Below are 15,184 nucleotides of genomic sequence, written 5' to 3' on the forward strand. Positions count from 1 at the left end.
CAGTGTTGCAGGGAAAGAAAATTACGGCTAGAGCAGTGGCTGTTGGTGCCTTGCCAGTGGGGAACAGGGGTTAAAGGTGCTTTATTTTCCACAATAATCTGCATATAGTGAGCGCTTCTGTACTGTACACTTAAAAACAGTCAGGATGGTAACTTTTATGATTTTGCCACAGTAAAAATAAAGTATTTAAAAAATTTCCTAGACAGTGCTTGAGATCTTCAGAATACTTGGGGGAAAAAAAAATCAGAGAAGCTCTTGCATCTCAGTGGAAACTCACTGCTGCTGCTGCTAAGTCACTTCAGTCATGTCCGACTCTGTGTGACCCCATGGACGGCAGTCTACCAGGCTCCCCCGTCCCTGGGATTCTCCAGGCAAAAACACTGGAGTGGGTTGCCATTTCCTTCTCCAATGCAGGAAAGTGAAAAGTGAAAGTGAAGTTGCTCAGTCATGTCGACTCTCAGCGACTCCATGGACTGCAGCCTACCAGGCTCCTCCATCCATGGGATTTTCCAGGCAAGAGTACTGGAGTGGGGTGCCATTGCCTTCTAGAATACAATAAAAAGCTAATCTGGTTAAGTTAAATGTGTACAAGTTAATGTGGCTAAGTCCAGGCTTTTTCAAAGAACCTGCAAAACCCTTCGTCCTCTGGCTTTTGTCTCATCATACCTAAAGTCATATGAGTCAGTGTGTTTTCAGTTCCTCAAACTGGAGCATTTCCTTTTATCTTTGGGCTTTGCCAATGGATGTTTTCTATGCCTCTAATGCTTTTCCACCGTTTTTATTCTGCCCCACCCTAATTTATTCTTCAGAGCTCTTTAGGGAGGCCTTCTAACGAAGGCCTAACGAAGTTTTGGCCTCTTGGTATCCCTCTGGATCAATCCATCGACCCATCCACATTCTCACAGAAGTCTGGATTTTTCCTTTGTAGCATATAATACAATTGTATTTCTGTAACTGTGTAATATCAGTCTCTCACACAGGACTGAAAGTTCCATGAAGTAGGGACTACTTCCTGCAAACCACTGTATTACCAGGGCTCTGGCAGCTTGTATAAAGCAGGTATTCGGTACTCTCCTACCAGGCACAGCCTTTTATCCCACAAACTTACCTTGCAGATATTCTCAAAGGAGTAGGCAGAGAGGAACATAAAGTTTGTGAGCTTGGTGGTGGAGACAGTGGTTGAACAGCCAGAGAGATCAAAGAGTTTAGGGGTGGTTTAGGTGGGGAGGCAAGAAGGGAGTAATGAGGATGTTCATTTAATGAGTCTCCCCTTCACTCCCCCAACATCCCATCCCCTCCCAAACCAGTCATTCAACAATAAATAGTCATGCATTCCATTTCTTTGGGCAATAAGGTAAACTTCAGATTATAGAACCAAGGCAGATAATTTTGCAGAATTACAGTGAAACCAGTCACAGTTCAACTGGGTTAGATTTCAACATGGAGATGATGGTGTTCCTCCAAACAGTCTTCAACCTGCAAAGCTGACACTCCTCCAGGATGTGGATGGACCGTAAATACACTTCCTCCTACTTTCAGCCGCTGAGAGAGAAGTCCTCCCCTGGCGGACCAGCACTATTTCTTTTTTGCTGCTCTCTTCCCTTCTCCTTTCCTTGGCTTCACCTTTCCACGAAGCTTCTTTAGACGCAGCTGCTCATCCTTGAAGTCCTGATGTTCGTCTCTGAAAGGAGAAAAGAAAAAAATAATTAGCCAGTATTTTTACCAGACTGGAGAAGTACACCTGTCTAGAATGTTCCCTCAGGTGGTTCTGGTTATCAAACTCTGACTTCTACAGCTTAATGAACAGAAAGGACAGGGAGCCCCTGATGTACAGAGGGGCTGTGTTCCCAGAGTTCATTTCTAAGTCAGTTTCCGCTTACAGAAGCGAGGTCACGAAGAGCAGTTACTTGCCAAGCCCATCTGTGTAAACTGATATAACTAGGATTCAACACTAATAATTGCCCCAGGTTTCCCTGTAACACCAAGACTACACAGTGATGGGGCCAGAAAGTGGGTATAAGCTTCAGTAGCTACATGAGACCCTGGGAGGCCCAGGGATCAGCACCTAAGGGGACATGTGTGGAGGAAGCTGCCTGGATGACAGTGGATGAGTCACACAGAAGGCTGCTGGGGAGTCTCCAGCAGAAGGAAGCTTCGTCAGCAGAGAGGAACTCCACAGACAAGACCTTGAGGAATCAAGGCGGCCAGGGCTGTTTGTACATATGAATAGGGTGTAAGCTGAAGACTGCCTGTACTGTATAAAAATGTCTGCATTTTACAATTAAACATGGTCATTCCTCAGTATCTTTGGGGGACTGGCTCTAAGACGCCCCCCACCAATAGACACTAAAATCCACTGGTGCTCAAGTCCCTTATATAGCATAGCATATAATCTACACATATCCTGTGTACTTTAAATCATCTACTTACAATACTTAATAAAATAAATGTAAATGTTATATATAAAGAGTTGCTAGTGCACAGCAAATTCAAGGTTTGTTTCTTGGGACTTTCTGGAATTTTTTTTTTTTTTTTAATATTTTCAATCTGTGGTTGGTTGAATCTACAGATAACTAACCTGTGGATAAGGAGGGCCTAAAACAGTATCATGTTTCAATACGTAAGCTCTGGAACCCATGTGACCCTGGGTTCAAGCCACAGCTCCACCATCTAGTAGCTGTGTGACCTTGGGTGAGGATCCTTCCCTCTCTGCACCCTGGTCTCTTCACCTGTATGAGTGTGGATAGTGGTAAACTATTTACATGTAAGAGAGTGGTTTCCTGGGCCCAATTTTTAACTCCTGATGCTGTTTTTTTTAGGGTTTCCCTGGTTGCTCAGCTGGTAAAGAATCCAATGCAGGAGACCCTGGTTCGATGCCTGGGTCAGGAAGATCCCCTGGAGAAGGGCATGGCAACCCACTCCAGTATTCTTGCCTGGAGAATCCCCATGGACAGAGAAGCCTGGTGGGCTACAGTCCACAGGTCACAGAGTCTGACATGACTGAGCGACTAAGCACACACAGCACAGCTGCTTTAAAATTGTTTTTATTCTTTAATTTTTGGCTGTGCCGTGTGACTTGTGGGATCTTAGTTCCCCAGTCAGAGATTGAACCGGAGCCCCTGGCAGTGAAAGCTCAGAGTCTTAACTGCTGGATCACCAAGGAGTTCCCCCAGGTTGTTTTAAAAAATAGATAGGTTTTATAGGGTTGGATGTTTCATTCCATGAACATGATAGCTACAACAGACCTCTCTGGGATTAGCTATGTGCTGTGCTTTGCTTAGTCGTTCAGTTGTGTTCAACACTTTGCGACCTGATGGACTGTAGCCTGCCAGGCTCCTCTGTCCATGGGATTCTCCAGGCAAGAATGCTGAAGTGGGCTGCCATGCCCTCCTCAGGATTAGCTGTGATTGCCCCCAAGTAAGTCACTCTCAAAAAAGCATCCAGAGTAATTCTTCTGAGACATAAGTCAGATCATGTCACTCCTCTCTGTTCACAGCCTGGCAAATCACTCTCTGCTTTCTCAGCCCCCTTCACAACCTGCCTCCTGTCCCACGGCTTTCCCGTCAGCCTGTGAGGCTCCTGGAACAGACGAGGCGTATTCCTCAAGGTCTTTGCTCTGCTTTGGCCTCGGCCTTGAAAGCTCTTCCTTGGGTCCCCCCGGCTCACTCTCCACCCTCAAGTCTCTGCGGAAACCTCGTCTTCTCAGTGAGGCTACCCTGACTGTTCTGTTTAATACTGTGATCCGTCCTTCCCTGCCTACTGAGGGCCCAGTCAGCACTCTTGATCCTGCTTAGCTGGCTCTACTATTTTTTCCCCCTGCATCACATTCAACTTTGTAACATACCACCTAATTTACTTACTTAGTATGTTTTTCCCTCTCTTCTTCCCTCCTGTCAATCATTTCTGACAACGCCCCCAGGCAGAAAGAAAATTCCATAGGCAGGGGTCTCTGTGGATGAACCGCCCAAGCACCTGCTTGATGGAATGAGTCACTGTTTTTGAGACCCTGATTCCCTCCCCGTTTTGTAGGATTTTGTAAGATTTTTTTTTATGGAAGACTGTCTGCTTTCATCCTGCCTGACTCCCCAGGAGGCCTTGCGTTAGAGGCTCCATTTACTGTACCTAGTGACTACATACGTGAAAATAATTGTGCTTCTCCATGGATAACTAAAGCTAAGTGTTTTTCCTCTGTCCCCAAAGACAGTTGAGGCTTTATTTTTCAAACAAATGGGGAGCAGCAGCAAAAAAGTAAATTAAAATAACTGAAGGTAATTTTGATATGGGTTATGATTTTCTACTCAGGACATGTGTCTTTCAATATTTTATTTGGGGTAAGAATAAAATTAATTTTTATTTTTTGAGCCAAGACTTTAGTGAGATAATCCCAAAAGCAATTCCAGAAATTCAAAATACATCATGGATTATCTCTAGTGATCTATTAACTAAGAAAATTTTGTTCATAGAATGTTTCCCTTGTGCCCATCTTAAATGCCTGCATATGGAAGGTACTTAAAAAAGAAAAAAAATCTGTTGGGTAAATGAATGTACCAATCTCTAGTTATTTGGAATGAACTGTTAATCTTATTATATTAGAGCGAACAATCCCAAATTAATTTTTGTAACATCGCCCTAAGACAATTAAAACATGTTAAATTAAAAAAAAAAAAGTAGGCATTTGACTTGATACAATTATGTACTATTTAAATTCTTGTATAATGAGCATGTATTCGTTTGGTAATTAAGACATTTTTTAAAAGAAAAACGATCACAGGGGTATTTGATCTTTTTTCTTTTTAAAGCAGCATATTATCTTAAGCGCCCACTTCCTACACATGCAAGAACATACAAATGCATGGTGGAAAGAGCCCGCTACTCTTACTATTACATATCATTATCCTATTATAATATCGATTACCTATTACCCGTAAAGGTAAACTTCAGCTTTAGTATACCAAAAAGGGTACCAATTAAAAATGCCCAAAGATGGTGAAAGGAAATAAGAAATCCAACAAAACTGCCATCAGGAAGGAAAGGAGGCTCCCCCTCACCAGTTAGGAAGCAGGTCGGCTGTGCCCTTTTCATCTGACCAGTGGGATCTGCTCAGTGTGTGGACCCGTTTCCCCTGCATCCACTGAGCGCTCTTAGATTAACGACTAACTCAAGGTCTCTCTATAGCTCGGTATCTAGTCACTGTTAGTCACATCTTAGACATAATTAAGGTATGTCTTCTAGTAAGTGCACGTTCCCTTTTTTTTCTTAGTATACTCATTATGGACATTTTGAAAGCTTTCCCCTCCCACAACTGTACCTTTTGAACTACCTGGGCACTATTATAAGAACCAAAAAACTATGAAAGTAGAAAGGCTAATTTTTTCCCTTTCTGATCTATTAAACAAACCTCCTATAGGTTACTCTTTGTGGGGTTTTTTTTTTTGTCATTACCTGTAGAGGCCAAGAGAACGTAGTATCCCCATGAGTGCAAAGTAAGTGTTGTGATTTGGATACCAGTCGTAAGTCTCCTTCCTCTTGGCCAAAGGCTGCTCACTGAACAGCTTCACCACTTTCATGGATTTGGAATCAGTAGGCCTGGCAACCTCACCGAATAGCCGGGCACTCAGACGACTCATGCGCAAGGCATATTCTGAAAGTGAAGACATTTCTTGAGCAGCAAGGAACAAGAAGCCCTATAGAAAAATGAGAACACAAATGGTTCATGTTAAGAAATTCCCAGATTATCTAAGGAATGCTTTACAAAGTGAAAACACAGAGAGCCACCCATGACTTAGCTCCTGTTGGCAGGACATGCCTTGGGGTTGAGAAATGTCCACAGCTGGAGGGGAGGCACAGTTCCTTTGCATGCTTTCCACTTGCATCTTTTATGCTGGGTGTTCGCATGATTACTCCTGTGCTGTAATGCCCTTTTTACAATGAACAGTTTTGTGATTTAATAGGTTATTTACTGATAGTCAGCTTACCTATTTGTAGGCTAGATGAGGACAGGGAAACAAGTCATCCAGCCACAGCATCTATTATACCTTCAGAAAACACCGACTTCAGCACTCTGCAGAATAAACATGCTGACTGCTTGCCATCTAAAGGTTTAATCATGGTGGAGAAATAATTATGCTGTTGTCTTTATTATCAGCCCTTTGAACACTGTTCTCCTCAAGGGCTCCAGATGGCTCTCAGAACGGCTAATGAGTTATGAGGTCATTTAGCCTCTAGGTTGCTGGATTGGATTCTGCCTAGAGACGGAGAGCCAGTTGGGAAAAACAGAGATAGTAGTCTTATAGGAATTAACTCGACGGCTCATAAGATTCATTTTATTCCTGAATAAAAGGCATTTATGAGTTGTGATGTGATGTGTCTTATCTTCCATCTTATATATTCTGTTTTAATGAAAACTTGCTAAATTCGTATTAGCTGAAAACAGTAACTTTTTCTTTGGAGGCATAAAATGGTGAAATAGTGTAAGAATGATATCTGCAATATGCAGAAATTACAGGTAATATATATTGAAGATTAAAAAAATGATACATTAAAAATCAAGACCGTTCACAAGTACTATACCAATATTTTATAACTATAAATGGAATATTACCTTTAAAAATTGTGCATCACTATAGGGTATATCTGTAACATATAATATTGTACATCAGCTATAATTCAATTACAAAAGCAGTAGCGAGTTTCTTATATTAGAAAAAAGAATGATGCTAGCGGACTAACTCTCATTCCATTTTAGTTCAAATCTAAGTGTAACTGTCAGCAGAGTATACTAATTTACATAAACTTTTGTAGTGACATGCGAGTTTTGTTGACTAAGACAGTATCCTGGGGGACAGTTCATCTAGGATGAAAAGGAGCTGACCTCTGAATAGGAAAAAAGGCATCAACTTATCTTGAAAAACCAATGGAAGAAATATATTAAAAAAAAACTCTCCTAAACAGGAATGCTGCCAAGTAAATTTCAAAATTGCTCTGGTAATTTAAATACCCAGTATTTAAAGAACTTTTCATGTCCATTCCAAGATCCACTGAAAGAGCCTAAAGGATGACCTGAAACCAATTTCAGGTCAATCTCTAACCAGTTACCTTCTGAAAACCAACCAAGCAATCTTGGGTCAACAGTGCCACCTGAAGGCCAGCAATGGGAGAACGGTCAGGTCCAAGGTCTCCCAGCCCATCTCCCCTCCAAGCCTTACTCCTCTCAGCACTCTGTTTCAGGATTCCCTTCTTTCCTAACTCTTGCTCCACTGTGGATGGGGATGGATTGGTGGTGTTAGGGCTAGGTTTATAATTTCATCAATGAGAAAAAGTCACTAACAGTTGAACATATAAAGAGAATATAATAACCTATCAGGTTTTGCACATTACCAGAAGTTGCCTTCAGAAGCTACAAAAAGTTTCTTTGCATGCATTCTTTTCCCTTCCCTCCACCCTTCAGTTCAGTTCAGTCACTTAGTCATGTCTGACTCTCTGCAACCCCATGAACTGCAGCACGCCAGGCCTCCCTGTCCATCACCAACTCCCGGAGTTCAACCAAAATTGGGTGAACGATTACCTATTGTCTCTAAATATGAGCTTCCCTTTCGGAAAACAAAGCTTGCAGGACTGTGTGAGAAATAAGACAGTGGCACTGAATAAATGGCAAACTAAAAAAAGCAAAAACCTAAACATGCTTGGTGTTCATACACTCTATATACAGACACATTTGTTTGTTCCTTGTCCTCATTTAACCACACACAAAAGGAGATGCATACCCCATGCGGCTGAACCTGTGCCTCCCTGGAAAGGTATCCTCACTTACAGACACTGACACCCAGGGAACACAGGGGAGGGGACCACAGCTTGGCAGTAAGGAGGAAGGGACTCACCAGGACTGTGGTCACTGAAAGCAACACAGGACGCTAAGTCATCTCCATGCCAGCCTTGGAGGCAGCAAAGTGCTGGGACATGGCTCATGGATAATAAGGTCTCATTAGAATCCAATGGGGGGCTTCCCTAGTAGTCCAATGGTTAAGAATCTGCATGCCAGTGCAGGGGACATGGGCTTGATCCCTGGTCTAGGAAGATTCCATGTGCCACGGGGCAACTAAGCCCATGTGCTGCAATTGGTGATCCCACGCACTAGAGCCTGCGCTCTGCATCAGGAGGAGCCGCCGCAGTGAGAAGACGGAGCGGTGCTACTAGAGAAAAGTCCACATGCAGCGATGAAGAACCAGTGCAGCAACACATAAGTAAATAAATAGAAAGAGTTGTTAAAAAAACAATAAGAAGAAGAATCCTGTGGAAATGGTCATATCACAAACTCAAGTCCTAGAACTTTTCTGATGGAGAAAGAGAATGAGCCTCTCCAAACCTGAAACATTTACTAGAAACAAAGAAGCACTTGCTAAATAGAAGCAAACAAAATGGCTGTAACAATTGCCAGTTACTGCTTTGTAGCCTCTTACAGAGCACAGACCTATATGCTCCTGATGAAGGATGGCATAGGTGCTAGGTAATCCTTTCTTTCACATAGATTAGAACAGCTCAAGAGTTATGCTGTCCCTAAATACTGGTCCTGAGACTGGCAAACTGCCACTCTTCACTAGCTTTGATTTTTTTTTTTTTAAGATTGGGAAAGCCTTACCTAGGACTTTTCAGGATCCTCGTATGTCAACTTTCAACTTTATCTTAAAAACAAACAAACAAAAAAGAACATGATTACTGTGTGAAAGACATTAAGGTAAAAGGCAAGTAAATTAGATTTTTATCCACATGAGGCCACTTAAAATATCAAATTTTCTTTAAATGTGAACTAAATAAAACGGTATCATGAAGAAAAATTACCTGGACTGAAAATGCTAAGTAAAAACGAATTACTGAAATGTGCTGGAGCAAGACAGGAGAAAATGTCCATATTTTTGCTTTAGCATATAAGGGTAAGTTTCTGTATCTTTCTGATAGGTCTGATGCAGTAAAAAGGTCAGATTTGTACAGTGACTGACTTTGGATTATGTTTGCCTTTTTTCTTTGAAAAGTGTGGATGATGTTCAAGAGTTCTTAATCTGGGTATCCCTCAGTGTGGTGAATCTCGAGGAGCTGTATTTAGAAGCATATGCTGAAAGGTGTGTGTGTGTGTAAATTCTGCTGCAGAGGCAGGCTTCTCAAAAACCACTGGTTAGTGGACAGCGCCAGCTTTGGAGTACAAAAAGATGGCTGGAATTTTGCCTTTCTCCTTTAATGGTCATATCGTGTTTGTAGTAGTATGTATTCTTTGCCTTCCTTTTCTCATCTACTACAGGCCAGTTATACTATCTCACTGTCTTGCCAGGGTGACAGGCAAAAGTCATGGCACAATGCCTGCCCTAATAGTCATCAGTCAAGGAAGTCGCACACTGTGCACGCGTGTTTCACACACACACAAAGCCAATCTAGACACAACGCTTTATTATTTTTAAAGCTTGGCGCTAATTATTTTACTGGGTCTCAGAGACATGAACGGCTCTGAATGTAGGTCAAGCTTTACTCATTTCAACAAGAACATCCCCAACAACCCCCTCCAACTGCCTGGATCACACCTCTCTCCTGTGACGGAAGCAACAGTGTCAAGCTGGGCTTTCCGCTAATGCATTTAAGCTGATACAACTTGTCTGCATTACCCCCGACTTCCACACACCTAAGGCCGACTGATGAGCATAGAAACCAAGACTTGAATGCTGCCTGATCAGAGTAATTGGGCCGGAGAGGAAACTACGCCAGGGCCCTTAGTTTGGTAAATTCACCAAGTTAAGCAGGAGAAGGCCAAGTTGTTTGGGTGATACCTGTGAAATCTCCGAGCTGGTTAATGAAACTGACTCCTCCTATTCTTGGCGACTCTACAAGGTTGGAGACCCCCGTTCGGTCTCTAAAGCCATCGCCCACAACTCACTACAGAGCCCCCACTAAAAGTCATGTACGGCCTTACCTACTTGTGACCTCTCCTGTGAGCCATTTTCCCGGAAGGCCAGCCCCCAGCCCGCCCCCAAGTGCTCGCCGGAGACTCCAGTGGAGAGCAGTAGAGAAACGTAAGCGTGGTGGCTAGAGAGGAGTCTTAGGGAAAGACCCGGAACTCTTAATGTCGTACCTGACGCCTGCGCAGTGAGAACAGCGCCTCCTGGTGCGCGGAGGACTGACGGGGATGCAGCTTCAGGTGCGAGAGGCCTGGTTTTCATGGACTGTCCTGCAGGGTTCGCTAATTGTATTTTGTTGGAAATGGCTCTAGCGCGGACCGCTCAACCTCTGAAGTAGTGTTTATACGTGTTCCTTGTCGGGGAGAATGAAATGCGTTTGTTTTTTCTTTTCCTCCTTCCGCTTTGTTTCTGTGTGTTTTCTTTCTCTTTTCATCCAGCTTAGGCCTTGACGTGCTCCAAGCGCATTGCTTGACTTTAGGGGCTGAGGAATCTTCTGACTCACCAGGAGTGCCATTCCCCTCCCTCCGGGAGGCTATTGTTGATACCCCTTTGCTGGGTTAGGGGCGCTGTTTGGAGCACTCTCTCTCTCTTTCCCCCACTGCCCTGGAAGCTTCTTCAGAGAGTAGACAGGGTATCTGTCTGACTCTTCAGTGGTTATCTAGACCCTCTTGGCAGTATTTCACTCCGTAAGAGATCTGCTCTCTAGCAAGCCACACAGGCATTGAATTGAAGCATTTGTTGAATGTTTGATAGTTCAACTGAAAACACTACTTATTTTCTGAGCATTATTCAAGGCCTGTCATAAATATTCTAAAAATGTACCCTGGGAAAAGGCAAATCAGCAGCGTGCTATATATACCTAGACACCCTCTTCCCTTCTACAGAACTTTGTATTATTAACTTAGGTTTTGACGTCTTATCAATATGTGCTTTAGAGTTTGTTTCTATCAAGTTAAGTTTTGACATGTTATCAACCTATGATAACAAGTAGCCTTGTTAACTTGGGTCTGGCTTAAGAAGTTGTCACAGGGTGTAATGAGTATAGCGTGTATAACTCAGTCCAAAAAATATACTGGGTGGGAATTTCACCTTGTCTTGGCTTGTTGCTTCCCCTGAATATTGGCTGTTAGAAAGTTTAAAACCAAATTTGCAATGGACTCATGGCAAGAGCCATTATGTGAGTATTTCCATAAATATAAATTTTGTTGGCTGTTTTGTGTGTCTTCGATTTCCCCCTTTTTTTCGGCCTATTTATTGGTTGTGTTATCAGAATGTTTTGTGAATCTCTCAGCTATCATAATTTTTTCTTAAAATATAATAAGGCTTACAGGTGGATGTGTACTCTGGGGCACTTTACACTATGACTCCTATTAAGTCAATTTCATAGGGATCATACTCTTTTCTAGAGCCTACTGTAACAGAATACCACAAGCTTGGTGGCTTCAAACACCAGAACTTTGTTCTCTCACAGTTCTGGAGACCAGAAATCCAAAATCAGTATCCTTGAGCCAAAACCAAGATGTTGGCAAGGCTGTGCTCCTTCCTGAGGCTCTGGAATAGAATCATTTCTTTGACTCTTCCAGCTTCTGGTGGTTGCTGGCATTCATTGACTTATGGCCACATCATTCCAGTCTTCAAGGCCAGAATCTTCAAATAGCTCTCTGCTTCCTCTTTACATCACCTTCTTCTTGATGTGTATCAGATCTCCTGCTGCCTTCCTCTTAGAGGGATATGTGTAATTGCATTTAGGGCCCACTTGATAACCCAGGATAATCTCCCCATCTCAAGATTCTTAATTTATTCACATCTGCAAGGACCCCTTTCCCATATATAGTGGGATTCACACCTTCCAGGGATTAGGACTGGCAACCTCGGGGGGACATTTTCCTGTCTACCACAGAGTTAGAAACAGCAAGTCTATGGTACTGACCTGTAGAAACTGTTACTGACCAATGGGGAAATTTAAATATTAGGGTGGGCAAACTAATGGAACAGAATAAAATTTAACCTCCTGTGGACATTAACATCCAGACCTTTGCTCACCAACTTGTACTTCCAAGCTAAAGCATCCTTAAAGACACTTGTTATAGGTAGAGATTGCCTTATATATTTCTCTTTTCTGAAACCCAGTGTTTTAAAATTATGGATTATGAATCATTAGTTGGTTGTGAAATCAATTTAGTGGGTCATGAACAGCATTAAAAGATGCTGGAATAGGAAATATCAGAGTGCGTTGCATGTAGTAAGGGTAATCATTGTTTCATGAAACAATATGTATGTGTGTATTGGGTCATGATATAAATATACTGCTTACTCTAGGCTTGTAGTAGGCATCTGCTGTAGGCAAATTCACTATTCATCATACTCTATGGCAAGTTGCAGCCGGAATTAAAGTTCACATCAATTGAAGTTCTTATTGTGTGGAATAGTCCACGGGGCAGGTGGATTCCTACTCCCTCAAGTATAAGTTAATTTACAGAGCCTTATTTCTATAAGTGTTCTTCCCCAGTGTTGGGTAGGTTCTTTTATCTTATTTCTACATTTATAATAGTTCTTTTCTCAATTTACAAAAGAAAGATGCATTCCTCACCCAGGGTGTAAAACCCTCCAGTATGACAAGCAAAGATTTTCAAGATGTTTTGGGAGAAGCTTCTTTTTCCCCCTGATCATTATCTGTATTTATTAAAAACTTTTAGTTTTGTATTGAGGTATAACTTATTAACAATGTTTTGTGGAAGCTTCAGCTGAACAGTGAAGGAACTCAGCCATCCATATACATGTATCCATTCTCCCCCAAACTCCCCTTCCCATCCATGCTGGCATATAACATTGAGTCCATGTGCTATACAATAGGTCCTTGCTGGTTATCCATTTTGAACATAACAGTGTGTACATGACCTTCCCAAACTCCCTAACTATCCCTTTCCCCCGGCAACCATGAGTTCATTTTCTAAGTCTATGAGTCTCTTTCTATTTTGTAAGTTAAGTTCCTTTGTATAATTTCTTTTTAGGTTCCACATATAAGGGATATCATACAATATTTCTCCTTCTTTGTCTGACTTACTTCACTCAGTATGACACTCTCTAGGTCCATCCTTGTTGCTGCAAATGACATTATTTCATTCTTTTTAATGGGCGAGTAATATTCCATTGTATATATGTACAACATCTTTTTCTATTCCCTTGTCGATGGGCATTTAGGTTGCTTCCATGTCTTGGCTACTGCAGACAGTGCTTCAGTGAGCATTGGGGTACATGTATTCTTTTAGATTATGTTTTTCTTTGGATATATTGCCAGGAGTGGGATTGCAGGGTCATATGGTAGCTCTATTTTTTATTTTTTTAAGGGACTTCCATACTGTTCTCCAGGGAGAAGGCAATGGCACCCCCCTCCAGTACTCTTGCCTGGAAAATCCCATGGATGGAGGAGCCTGGTAGGCTGCAGTCCATGGGGTCGTGAAGAGTCAGACACAACTTAGTGACTTCACGTTCCCTTTTCACTTTCATGCATTGGAGAAGGAAATGGCAACCCACTCCAGTGTTCTTGCCTGGAGAATCCCAGGGGCCGTGGAGCCTGGTGGGCTGCTGTCTATGGGGTCGCACAGAGTTGGACATGACGGAAGCGACTTAGCAGCAGCAGCATACTGTTCTCCAAAGTGGTTGTACCATTCCTACCAACAGTGTAGAAGGGTTCCCTTTGGGAGAATCTTTCTTTAATGATCAGTCAAGACAACGTAAATCTTTCTTAGGCTTCCGTCTTTTCCCATCTTACATATATTCCAGATAAGGGTGAAGTAAACTCTTAGATATGGTAATTGGATATTCGTTGTGACTTTCTGAAATCAGATAGACTGTGTGAGTGTGAATGCTGGGAGTGATAGTAATTTTCCTTTAATCATCACATCTCTTTTATCTTCTGTGGTTAAGAAGTGTATTGTTATTGAAGGAGAATCTGGCAAGAGCAGAGCAAAACTGGCCTTGAAGAAAATATTGAACCCTAATTTTTTTTCATGTATGTAAACATAAGCAAAAAATTTTTTTCAGCTAGTCTCAATGCTTATCTGTAGGATGTATTGTTATCTGGAAAGGAAAGTGACTTTAAACAACTGAAGGAGTGAAGGTTAGTGACACTGATTCTTTACCCAGGGATTGAACCCAGGTCTTCTGCATTGCAGGCGGACTTTTTACCAGCTGAGCCACAAGGGAAGCCCAAGAATACGGGAGTGGGTAGCCTATCCCTTCTCCAGCTGATCTTCCAGACCCAGGTCTCCTGCATTGCAGACAGATTTTTTTTACCAACTGAGCTATCAGGGAAGCCCTCTTTTAAATATAAAATGAATTATTTTAAAAGACCTTCATATTTTTTTCCCATTACATAGAATAATCTGCAAAAACATCATGCATAATTTTATTTGCTTATTTTTTTGATGACCACTTTTGGTACCACCTAAAATCATTTTGTGTACACCCATCAGTGCCTTAATTTTATTTTAGATTTGGCATGTGTTGTTCAATGAAATTTAAAACATATTGTGAAAATCACAGATCACCAAATACTTCCTGTTCCCTCTCTTTCCAGGCATAAGATTGTAGTTCATTTCATGCCAGTTCTTGGAGTTGGGGAAGGCCATGTGACTACCTATGGCCAATGGGTTATAAACAGAAGTGAAGTGTTGCCTTTACCCATATGAAACTCTCTGGAGCTCTCCTTTCCCTTTGGTACAGAGGATCATTGCTTTGTCAGCCTTGAGAGTTGTGATTATGAGGAACACATCCTGTTCTGCCAGCCACAGTGTGCACCTGGCTTAGGTTAGAAAGAAGGCTTTGTTGTTTGAGGTCATACAATTTTGTTTTTTGTTATGGCAGCATAACATAGCCCATCCTGTCTGATACACTTATTTTATCAAATTCTGTCATGAAGTACATAAATACATCCCTGTTTAATAATTTCTGCCTCTTATTAACAATAAAATTGTGTGCTAGCTGCTAGACTGATTTGTTTTTAACAGCATGTACTTTTATTCTTCATTAAATATAAGGGGAAATTTTTATTATTATTAAAAAAAAACTGCTTAGAGTATTACAGAACTTTTATGTGATTTTTACTTAGTTATTCCTGAAAGTTGAAAAAGAATTTCAGTATACACACGGACATACTTATTAAAGGGATACTGTGATTAAAAAAAATTTCTAATTCATAAATAGTATTTATTTTGTTTTACTACTGTGAATTAGCATATTAAAAA

General features: G+C 41.7%; 1 protein-coding gene across 6 annotated transcripts; it reads right to left on the reverse strand.

Moving 5' to 3' along the window:
* Nucleotides 1-1,240: 1,240 nt before the first annotated feature.
* Nucleotides 1,241-10,065, reverse strand: MRPS33 (mitochondrial ribosomal protein S33). 6 transcript variants are annotated; one of them, XM_055591116.1, is made up of 5 exons: nt 9,953-10,044; nt 8,636-8,678; nt 5,807-5,918; nt 5,443-5,684; nt 1,241-1,681 (listed from the first exon to the last, which is right to left on the reverse strand). In XM_055591116.1, exons 4-5 carry the CDS (start codon nt 5,655-5,657, stop codon nt 1,576-1,578), a joined length of 321 nt encoding a protein of 106 aa, XP_055447091.1. In that variant the 5' UTR covers nt 5,658-5,684; nt 5,807-5,918; nt 8,636-8,678; nt 9,953-10,044; the 3' UTR covers nt 1,241-1,575. The 6 variants fall into 6 exon arrangements, with proteins under 6 accessions (XP_055447091.1, XP_055447093.1, XP_055447092.1 ...); XM_055591118.1 differs by lacking the exon at nt 5,807-5,918 and adding an exon at nt 5,976-6,092 and having other exon boundaries at nt 9,953-10,039; XM_055591117.1 differs by lacking the exons at nt 5,807-5,918; nt 9,953-10,044 and adding exons at nt 5,976-6,092; nt 9,810-9,936.
* Between the last annotated feature and the right edge of the window lie 5,119 nt (nt 10,066-15,184).

This window comes from Bubalus kerabau, chromosome 8, assembly GCF_029407905.1.
Source record: "Bubalus kerabau isolate K-KA32 ecotype Philippines breed swamp buffalo chromosome 8, PCC_UOA_SB_1v2, whole genome shotgun sequence".
Classification (NCBI taxonomy): domain Eukaryota; kingdom Metazoa; phylum Chordata; class Mammalia; order Artiodactyla; family Bovidae; genus Bubalus; species Bubalus kerabau.